The 11,456-nt window shown below is 40.9% G+C and overlaps 1 protein-coding gene across 1 annotated transcript; it reads left to right on the top strand.

Moving 5' to 3' along the window:
* The first annotated feature begins 4,873 nt into the window (after window positions 1-4,873).
* LOC118575434 (zinc finger CCHC domain-containing protein 3-like) lies at window positions 4,874-9,044 on the top strand. The gene has a single exon (XM_036175995.1). It carries the CDS (start codon window positions 4,904-4,906, stop codon window positions 6,233-6,235), a length of 1,332 nt encoding a protein of 443 aa, XP_036031888.1. The 5' UTR covers window positions 4,874-4,903; the 3' UTR covers window positions 6,236-9,044.
* The last annotated feature ends 2,412 nt before the right edge of the window (window positions 9,045-11,456 follow it).

Here is an 11,456-nt window from a genome sequence, read left to right as displayed (position 1 = left end):
CCCACATCTCTAGCACTGTACAATGACCTATATCCTTTATAGTGTATCTGCCACATTTATGTATCCTGTCTCAGGGTGTTTACAAATGTATTCACTAAGAATGAAAATATTAAAACATTTGTGTTTGTTGTAGAGTGATATATCTCATTTGGAGAAGTATCTATGTTTGGAATTTGCTTGAATATTTAAGATAATTCCCTGCTAATTTTACAGTGATTTTTTTCATAGTCTGTAAAATGATGCTATAGAATTATGTGATGTAAAATTATGTTGCTTTTGTTGATTTTTTGGCTCTTTCAGAGGGCTTGCCCACCTGCTCCCAAATGAATCACACATGAAGCTTTTTTCTTAATTACCATAGAACATGTGAAACCGATTCATAGATATGGAACAATGTCAAGTATTTGATAACATTAGGAAATATCTGTTTGATCTCTGAAAAAATCATTTATATTATATTAGGCTTATTTGTTTCTAATAAGCAAAGCCCAGTAGAAGGCTCCATCAGCAAACTGGATGCTTGGAAATATGATTATCTGGGTTCTATTTCCAGAATACATATATTAAAAATCAGGTCTACAGGCATCACCATTCAATCACAATACTCAAAACATATGTAGAGTGAATAATCTCATCGGGTTTTTCTGGCCAGGTGGTTAACATGATTGGCAAATTCTCGACTTGTGTGAAACACTATGTCAATCTGACAATGCTAATACAACTGTGCATGCAACTAATATTTGATGTATCTATTAGCACCCTTGTTTCACTATGAAGCAAACCAATGTTAAACTACATGCTGAAGAAAGACCATTAAATAAATCTTGTCAGAGAGGCCTATAATATTTAATGTGCTGGTGATGAGGGCAAATCAATATTTCATGTGTTTGCTAGCCTTGAGAGTCTGTCCATGTTATAATCAATGGCTCCACAGAAAAGACAACAAAGGGGATTTCTCTAAACTCAGCTCTCATGCAAAAGAGAGTAACTGTATGAACTAAATACAGAGTAGTTGTAATGATGATTAAAGCAGTTGTACTAGGGAAAAATACAGTGAATTTTTGAATTTTTTCAAAATATCTAAAATTTTATGTGACTACTGCGCAAAGAATTTTGTAAATATTTATGGAGCACTGAATCCAACATGAATGACATATGCAAGCAAATATGTGGAACCACACATGAATACATACAAACAAATCAGATATTTTAAAAAGAATAGAAGTGTTATGAAAACTATAATACAATAACCTCAAAATATTACATAATCATTAGGCCACTGTAAGATACCATATCCAAACTGCTTATGTACAGTGTATAGCTGAATGTGCCATTATTATTTACAATATAGTATCTAATTTAGGTCATTCTTTTCTACATACATATCAGAAATATATTTATTGGAGTGGTATAATTCACGAATCTATCATTGCAGTAGAGGAAATGACATGACATATCAGAAACTGTCACCAGAAAGCAGAATCACAATCAGCTGGCAGCAGACAGAAAGTTAGGGTTTCTTGTATGTAGCCAGTTATTTGGCCCAAGCAACAGATGCATGATTACCTACTAGTTGGCACCGGCTGTTATTTGTTTTGTTTTGGTTACTTTTTGTTTTTGTTTTTAATTTTTGATAATTGGAGCCATCGCCCAGAAAAAATTGCATATTTTACTCTCACGCTTTCATGGATTTTCAATTCCTCTGTTCAGTGGCAGCACACAGACATTTAGGTGGGAGAGAGAAATGAATCAGCATCTCTGATGGAGATCTTCAAGGTTACCATAGGATTTGCCGCCTTTGCTGGAAATGAAATGATTGTCCTAATTGGTTCTTATTCCTGGCTCAATTTCAATGCACACAGTCCTTCAATCAGAGGCAAGAAGTGCTAATAAAAGTGTGTAGCATGAATCTTACAGGGTCTTATTAATAAAAGCAAACCTAGGGGCAGGTATTGGGGTGAACTCAGGAAGATCAGAGAAGCAGAACAAGCCACAGCCACCTCACCTCACCAGTTCCTCAGCTGATCCTGTTTCCTCAGACTGGAAACCTGTGTCCTCATCTGAATGGATCTCAGCTGAACTGCCTCTTGAAAGCCTGAATGCTTAACTAGCTTCCTGGTTTTCACACTTTATATACCTTTCTACTTTCTGTCATCATTCCCTGGGATTAAAGACATGTGTAAGTAACTGTATCTGGCTGTTTCCAGTGTGGCCTTCAACTCAGAGATCCAGATGGATTTCTGCCTCTGGAATGCAAGGATTAAAGGCATGTGTGCCATCATTTTCTGCCTCTATTGCTAGTGGCTGTTCTGTTCTCTGAACACAGATAAGTTCGTTAGAGTGCACAATATTTTGGGGAACACAATATCACCACAAATGTGTCCCAGATGGGGCTTCTTACCAGTCAGGTTCTGGCTATACTCCAGGACACAGTTGGTTCTGGGTTTAACGGAAGCCCAACTCTAAATTGGCCTGGAAAAGGTAGACTGCCCCTGACAACTACAGGAGACTGAGCCCATGAAGTTTAGCAAAGTCAGTATTTTTGGATTCTCAGGATTACAGCTTGAGTCCCCCTGCAACTATCACCTGTGCAGCAAGTAGGATCCTGCTTCTTAGGCTACAGCTTCTCTTTCAAGATATGACATCCCAGGCTCAGTCTAAATGTGCTGCATTATAAGCAAAGGAGAATATCCAATCCAGGCTTTACAAACTAGCACCGAAAAAGAGGGTCCTGATTTTTCCTATCCCAAGGAGAGGTATTCTGGGAATAGCTATGGTATTATCAATTTATATAGTTAACTAGAGTTGCTGAAAGAATCAAGCAGTAACTGTTTCTGACACTAGAGGCACTGGGGTGGACAATAAAGAATTTTCATTGAATTATATTTTACTTGTCAAAATCCTTTTGCCATTTAGTTTCTCACAGGCACAAATTTCTAAGTTCAGTGGGCATCAATTCCTTTTGTCACATAGAATATCGTGGATCTGATTTTTTTCCTCTTTAGTCCATTCCTATCTATGATGTCTGACTAAGCATGAAATTTGTTGAAAATAAATTATTTATTTCTATATACAGTTAGGTATTTCATGTTATCCTAAGAGTAATTAAGAGCCCAGATATCTCTCTCCTTGTTTCTGGTCTTTTCATATGTTTAGAACCTGTGAATGTCTTATGTTGTGTCTAATAACTCACATTCTGAATTTCTATGACAGATAGGAAAGCTGAGACTGGAAAACTTTTTCATTATGGAGTCTTCCCCCAGCTCCAGATTGGCTAGAATCTCTCTGGTTCCTTTTCAACACAGATACATGAGGCTTCAGACTAGCCATATGAAAAAAGAAATTGAGTATCAGAACATTATAAACCAAATATTCTAAGTGTCTATAGAAAGAGATCCCTACATATCATTGTATTAATTCCCAATTAATATAAAAAATATCTCAGATTAGGTTCTAGTGAAATCCAGATCTATCAGTTTATCACTATGTCTTCAGGACTCACTTTATTTCCATTAGACTCCAGTGGAATTAGAGATGGTATTTTTATACGTCCCTGTCAATTCTAGTCTCAGGTTCTCTGTCCTTTTTTGAATGTAGAGCATTTATTCACCTCTTGGAATGAATAGCAATCCTTGCAATTTACTGATAATTCCTATTGTTTAAAGGCCTCTATGGCAAAAATAGAAAAATTAGAGGAATACTCTACGTTTGCTGTTTTTTGGCATGCAGCTTATGAGCATGAGATATTTTGTTCTTGAGGGAGTTGTATGCAGAGTAGTTTTCATTCCTATCACATGTAGTCATTACCAGTGCCTTTCCTGGATCTTGCTCTGTAGCCCAGGCTGGCCTCGAACTTACAAAGATCCTCCTGCCTCTGCCTCTGGAGTGCTGGGATTAAAGGCGTGCGCCATCACCGCCTGGCCTTCATTTTTTTCAAACATACACTAATATAGTAGGAGCTAAATGATGAATTGTAGAGAATGTGTGATGATAAATGAACATTTTTATCTTTGACCTTATGGAATTGAAAGGACTCACAATGTCATTGTTGAATGACCTGGTTCTATCTTAGCATCCATCTGTTGTCCTTAGCTTTTCGTCTTAGTGTGGGAAGGCCCGAGTATTTCCATAATGAACTGACATGACAATATTTTTCTTCATGCTGCAACCCTTGTTTGGTTGTTTCTTTACTTTGGATTATATTTTTGAATGGTGTTCCTATTTTCTAAACATTGGGCTTTGAAATTCGGCATCCTTCTTAGAAGACACTTTTTCCACAGGCAGAATCATGTTCCTTAGCATCATGAATTGTGTCTTAGTGTTGATTACTATACTCAGGAAAAATGTTGAGTTGTGTGGATTTATCAGGTGGCTGTAGATTTGACATTGTTAGTACATAGCAGTGTGTGCAGGAATGGAATATTGCAACAGTGCTGAGAAATAATATCATTTTTGGAGAGTTACAACTAAAGTTGCCTGCGGGTATTACGATAGATATATAGAAAACTGTTCGAAATACCATGCCTTCAGAGATGTTGCCAAAGAAGGACTGCCTCTGGGTTCACTAATTTTCCCCTGATGTATCAGGCCAGTTTAATACATTGGGAAATATTTTTTACTCATTTAAATGATATGTTTATTTTCATCAAAAAATAAAATTTCAGTCATGTCTAATAATGGTATTAAGGATATAATGCTATAGGATATTCTAAGTCCTCTTAAGTTTTTTATTTGAATGTGGTAGTAAAATGACCAAGTCTGACTTGATGTTTTCTGTAGTGTTAGATGACGATGATGAGTAAAATAATAACTATATTAGTGATTCAGGGGACTATGTATAAGAACACATCAATATAAAATTAGTTTAAAAAAAACTGATTTTCTCGTCTGGGAAAGAGGCAACATGGCGACCAGTGGGAGAGCAGTGGAGGATGTACAGCAGGGTCAGCTGCAGCTCCTGCTTCCCCAGCAGCTTATGGACCAGGCTAAGGAAGCCCAGGGTGCAGGCGAGAAGATGGGCTGGGCACAGGTGGTGAAGAACCTGGCTGAGAAGAAGCACGACTTCTGTGAGCAGTGGCGGGGAGAAGAAAGGGACAGAGGTGCCGGTGGCAGGCTGGGCAGCCCGGCAGGCCTGGCCACACCGAACCGCGGCATCTTCCCACCGGCAGGCCGCGGCCACTTCTCACCAGCCGGCCGTGGTCACTTCCCTCCTGCCGGCCTCGGCCACTTCCCAGCTGCCGGCCACGGTCAACTCCCACCTGCCGGCCGCGGTCACTTCCCGCCTGCCGGCCGCGGGGACCCAAGGGTCTTCAGCAGAGACCCTGGTGGCTACGCAGCAGATGCTTGCAGGATGGAGGGAGCCGGAGCCAGAGACGCCATTCAAAGGAAGATGGCCGAGGTGGCAGCGGCGGCGGCGGCAGCAGCAGCGGCCATGGCGTCCCCTCCCAGGCCTGTCACAATCAAAGACGCAGTTACAGAGCGACCACTCCAGGATGAGCCTCCAGCCTCCAGGCCGGGTAAGGGCCGCTTTCTTGTGCGCTTAGGTTTCCAGGGAGAAGAAAGTGCCTGTCCGACCCGCGATTTCGTGGTGGGCGCGCTCATCCTGCGCTCCATTGGCATGGACCCTGGGGACATCTGTGCTGTCATCCAGATCCCTGGCAGCCGCCAGTTTGATGTGAGCTTCAGATCTGCAGACAAGCAAGCCCTGTTTCTCCGCGTCTATGAGGAAAAGCGGGAGAAGGACGACTGCTGGGAGAACTTTGTGGTTTTGGGACAGAGCAGGTCCAGCTTGAAGACCCTCTTCATCCTCTTCCGGAATGAGACCGTGGATGTGGAAGATATCGTGACCTGGCTCAAGCGCCACTGTGATGTGCTGGCCTTGCCAATGAAAGTGACTGACAGGTTTGGGATCTGGACTGGGGAGTACAAGTGTGAGATTGAGCTGCGCCAGGGGGAGGGAGGAGTGAGGCACCTGCCTGGCTCCTTCTTCTTGGGAACAGAGAGGGGCTACAGTTGGTACAAGGGGCAGCCCAAGACGTGCTTTAAATGTGGTTCCCGGACCCACATGAGCGGCACCTGCACGCAGGACAGGTGTTACAGGTGTGGGGAAGAGGGGCACAAGAGCCCTTACTGCAGGAAGATCATCCTGTGCAACCTCTGTGGCAAGGGAGGACACATGTTTGCCCAGTGTCCCAAAGCAGCTCACAATTCCATGCGCTTCTGCCTGCCAGGGTGAACACAGCTTACACTTCTTAAGTGCCAAAACTTTTTTTCTTTTTTCTTTTTTCTTTTTTTTAGACCATTTTTCTCTGTTTGGAAGGAGATATTTCTAAGACTTCACAGAGACATTCTCTATGCCTTTTTAAAACCATGTTTGCTCCTTGTCAGGCTGTTTAAAAAGGACCATTCAGAACTGTAGTTTGCAGATATGTTGTCTGTTCCTTCCCACATTTTTTTTCTCCCATTTGCATTAGTTTTGGTACTTTGGTCAACACCCTGTCTCCCTCTGTACTCTTTCCTGCTTCCCTCCTCATCCATGTCTCCTTAGAAGATTTTTGCCCCTTGGGGCTGCCTTGCTCTTTTTCATGCCTCAGCCCTGTTTACAGGGAGCAATGCAGGTTAGGCTTTCAGCCCAGTGTTTATTGAAATGAAAATGTCGTTGACTAGCTCTGTCTATAGTGCCTACCTTGTGCAGTTCTCTGCTGGGCTCTTTTCATTTGCTGCTTTTATGTGATATGAAAATTTGTGAAAACAGTGTTGCTGGAAGTGTTTAATGTGAATAAGCTCTGAAATGTGGCCAAGGGCCTCTCAAAGCATAAAAACCTATCTACTTGGTGATTGCTCCTTGTTGCTCAGAAACTGTATTTCTGTAGGAGTGTGGATCCTAGGCAGTTCTGCTGGGAAAGACCCCAGAGTTGTTTTTTGTTGGATTTTCTTTGGGGAAGCATGCTTTTGTTGTGTGTATTGTTTTGAGACTGGGTCTCACTGTGTAGCCCTGACTGGTTTGGAACTGGCTCCATCCCTGGACCAGGCTGCCTGCAGTTCCTCTCACCTCTGCCTCCCTGAAGGGTGTTTTACATTAACCCCTTGGTTTTCCAGTACATGAAATAAATCCGAAGTTAAATAACTGGGTCAAAGTACACAGGGGTGTGGTGCCACAGACAGTCCACATGGAGTCTACTACTGCCCATGCCTGTTGCTCATCCCCCTACCTCTCACTCTTCACAACAATCTTCTTGACAATGGTGGGCCAAGGAATTCTCTCTGCAGGCTGATAGTCCCAGCATGAAGCTGAGACACAGTCCCCTGAAAGAGCAGAAAGAGAAGCTTGTCTTGCCACTTCATAGTAAAGGACCTAGGGAAAGGACCAGTGATCACACTCCAGGCTGCACGCATGCATCAGACCTTGGAGTCAGTACCACATCTTAAATGTTCCACTGTCACTTTCAGCAGTGAGAAATGGGTCCCCTCAGGAAAGAAACTTGCCAGACTTTTACATTTGCACCCCTGCCTCATTTACTAGGAACCCCAGGAAAGTTAGAGAGCTCATCTGAAACCTTTGACATTTGATGCTCAGGAGAAAAGTGGTTTTTACCCAGAATCATCAGTGAGCTGTAAACTGGAAAATGTTCTTGGGGAAACAGGCCAAGAGTGAAGGCCTGGGTCAACTAAGTGTTATCAAGTTAAAGTAAAAGACAGTAAGCTGCTGTTTTCAGTTTTTGTCTTCTCTTTGCAGTTTTGCTATTTTCTTGTGGCGTAGAATGTAAAACCAGTTGCTCAAACTTGTTCTCAATAAATATTTATCTTTTTTGCCCAGGAAAATGTTGATTTGTGTGGATTTATTAGGTGGCCTTAGACATAATATTGTGAAAACATAGCAGTTTCTGCAGGTGTGGAATTTCATAAAAGTGCTGTAAAATGATGTCATTTTTGGAGAGATACAACTAAAGTTTCCTGTTGGTATAGTATGACTATAGAGAAAAAGATTTGAATTGACATGCCTTCAGAGATGTTGCCAAAGAAGGACTGCCTCTTGGTTCACTATTTCTGAGACTAATGTATCAGGCTATGTTGATACATTGGAAATTATTTTTTCTCATTTAAGTGGTAGATGTTTCTTTAATCAAAAAAATTTAAAACATTCAATCATGTCTATGGGAAACAAGGATATAATACCCTAGAATATGCTGAGTCCTGACAAGTTTTACATTGGAAGTTGGTGGTACAATCAAGACTTCCATGATGTTTGTCCTTGTGTTAGCTGTGGTTTTGAAATGAACAGCGCATGAGGATGATTAGTAAAATCATAGCTATATTAATGGCTCAGGGGATTGAAACTATGATCAAAACAATGTCAAACTATTTTAAAAACAGATATTCAAAAAAATGATGATAGATTGTAATTTAATGGAATTTTGAAGTTTTATTTAGAAAAGACTCCTCAGCATTGATCACTTTTAGTATATGTTGTGATTAAAAGGAACAACAGAAACCCTTGATTTATGCTTAGTATTTATTTAGGCATTCTGAAATCAATGTTGAAACTGACTGAATACAAGCACCATTGAATAGGTATGGAAAGATGCCCAGTAGGTGCTAACATTAGGGATCATCTGTGTGTTTTTTGACAAATATACATTTTGGTTTACTTATTTGCTTCTAATACCCAATGCCTAGTAGAAGAGTCCATCAGCTATCTGGCTGCTTGGAAGATGATTTCCTGGGTTCTAATTGCAGAACATATATATGCCAGAGAAGTCAGGCATGCAGGCATCACCATCCATTCAAAGGACATGAGGCATATGTCATGTGAGTAATATCATGAAATTTTCCTGGCCAGCTTGTTTAACATGTTTGTCAAATTCTCCTCTTGTGTGAAACACAATGTCATTACATCATTGCTAAAACTCCTGAGCATGAAACTGATATTTGATGGAATTTTAGTACCCTTGTTTCAGCTGAATGTGCTTACAAAATTGTTTGCTTATGAAGCAAACCAATGTACTACTACATGCTGAAGAAGGATCATTAAACAGATATTGTCAGCATGGCCTATACTATTTAATGTGCTGACGAAGAGGGAAAAGCAGAATTTTCTGTTATATTTGTGTTTTAATTTTACATATCAGCCATGGGATCCCCTGTCCTTCCCCCTTCTGCCCTTGCCCCTGCCTTCCCCCCAGGCCCTCCCCTCCATTCCCATCTCCTCCAGGGGCAAGACTCCCATGGGAATTCAGCTCAACCTGGTAGATTCAGTACAGGCAGGTCCAGTCCCCTCCTTCCAGGCTGAGCAAAGTGTCCCTGAATAAGTCCAAGTTTCCAAACAGCCAGCTCATGCACTAAGGACAGGTCCAGGACCCACTGCCTGTGTACCTCCCAAACAGTTCAAGCTATTCAATTGTCTCACTTATCCAGAGGTCTTGATCCAGCTGGGGGCTCCACAGCCTTTGGTTCATAATTCATGTGCTTCCATTTGTTTCGCTATTTGACCCTGTGCTTTTTCCAATCTTAGTCTCAATAATTCACACTCTTACAGTCCCTCCTCTTTGTCAACAACTGGACTCCTGGAACTCCACCTGGGGCCTGGCAGAGGATCTCTGCATCCACTTCCATCAGTTATTGGATGAGAGTTCCAGCACGACCATTAGGGTATTTGGCCATCTGATCACCAGACTAGGTCAGATCAGGCTTTCTCTTGACCATTGCCTATTGTCTCCAGTGGGTGTATTATTGTGGATTTCTAGGGACCTCTCTAGCACTTTGCTTCTTCCTGTTCTCATGTGGTCTTCATTTATCATGGTCTGTTATTCTTTGTTCTCCCTTTCTGTTCTTAATCCAACTGGGATCTCCTGCTCCCCTAAGCTCTCTTTCCCTCAAAACTTGCCCTTCATTACTCCCACTGTTGTGCAGGTTGTTCATGTAGATATCATCCATTTCTCTGTCATTGGGTGATCCCTGTGTCTTTCCTAGGGTCCTGATTTCTAGGTAGCCTCCATGGAGGTGTGAGTAGCAGTCTAGTCATTTTTGTTTTACATCTAGTATCTTACTATGAGTGAGTTCATACCATGTTTGTCTTTCTGACTTTGGATTACCTCACTCAGGATGATTTTTTTTCTAGACCCACCCATTTGCCTGCAAACCTCATGATGTCATTGTTTTTCTCTGTGGAGTAGTACTCTATTGTGTATATGTACCATATTTTCTTTATCCATTCTTCAGTTGAAGGGCATCTAGGTTGTTTCCAGGTTCTGGCTATTGCAAACAATGCTGATATGAACATAGCTGAGCAAATGCCCTTGTGGTATGATTGAGCATTCCTTGCGTATATGCCCAAGAGTGCTACAGCAGTGTCTTGGGGGAGATGGATTCCCAGTGTTCTAAGGAAGCACCATATTGGTTTCCAAAGTGGATGTACAAGTTTGCATTCCCACCAGCAGTGGAGGATAGTTCCCCTTACTCCACATCCTCTCCATCATAAGCTGTCTTCTGTGTTTTTTTTTTTTTATCTTAGCCATTCTAACAGGTGTAAGGTGGTATCTCAGAGTTGGTGCCTAATCTCAGACACTAAGCAGGCTCAGGCCTGGTTAGTACTTGGATGGTAAGGCAGAATTTAGCATGTATGCTAGCTTTGATTGTCTGTCCATGTTCTACTGATAGCCCCACAGAACAGAAAACACAGGGGCTTTCCCAGATCTCAGATGTCACACAAAAGAGAGTAACTATATGATCTAAAAACAGAATGATGTTTACAGCAGAATTCTCCTAGGGGAAATGCAAAAGATTTTGAATATTTTCAAAGTATCTATATTTGTATATGAGTAATGAGCAAAGTATTTTGTGATTATTTATGGAACTTTGAATCCATTATGAATGCTACATGATTGGACACATATGTGGAACCACACATAAATGAATACATACAAAGGAGAAATTTTAAAAAGTATATAAATATTATGAATAATACATTATAATACAAAAACCTCAAATATTACATAATCTTTAGGATACAGTAAGTTAGCATATCCAAACTGCCTATCTTCAGAGTATGGTGAAATATACCATTATTATTTTAAAAAGTAGCATCATATTTCTGTCATTATTGTGCATATATATACATATATATGTGTATATATATATATATATGTATATATAAGAAATATACTTATTGGAGTGGTAAAGTTCAAGAATCTATCATTTCATTGAGGAAGTGACATGACAAATCGGAAACTATCAGCAGCAAGCTGCAATCCTCAGCACAGAATCACAATCAGTCAGCAGCTGGGAGAAAGGGAGAATTGTTTTATATAGACAGGCATTGGCCCAAGCATCATATACATGATTACCTCCTAGTTGGCACAAGTTGCTTTTTTGTTTGTTTGGTTTTTAATAATTGGAGTCATAGCCAAGAGTAAAATGCCATTTTTTCTCTTGTGCACTTTCAATTCCGCTGCTTCAGT

This window comes from Onychomys torridus, unplaced genomic scaffold (genome assembly GCF_903995425.1).
Source record: "Onychomys torridus unplaced genomic scaffold, mOncTor1.1, whole genome shotgun sequence".
Taxonomy (NCBI): domain Eukaryota; kingdom Metazoa; phylum Chordata; class Mammalia; order Rodentia; family Cricetidae; genus Onychomys; species Onychomys torridus.
This window is presented reverse-complemented; position numbering and strand designations above follow the sequence as displayed.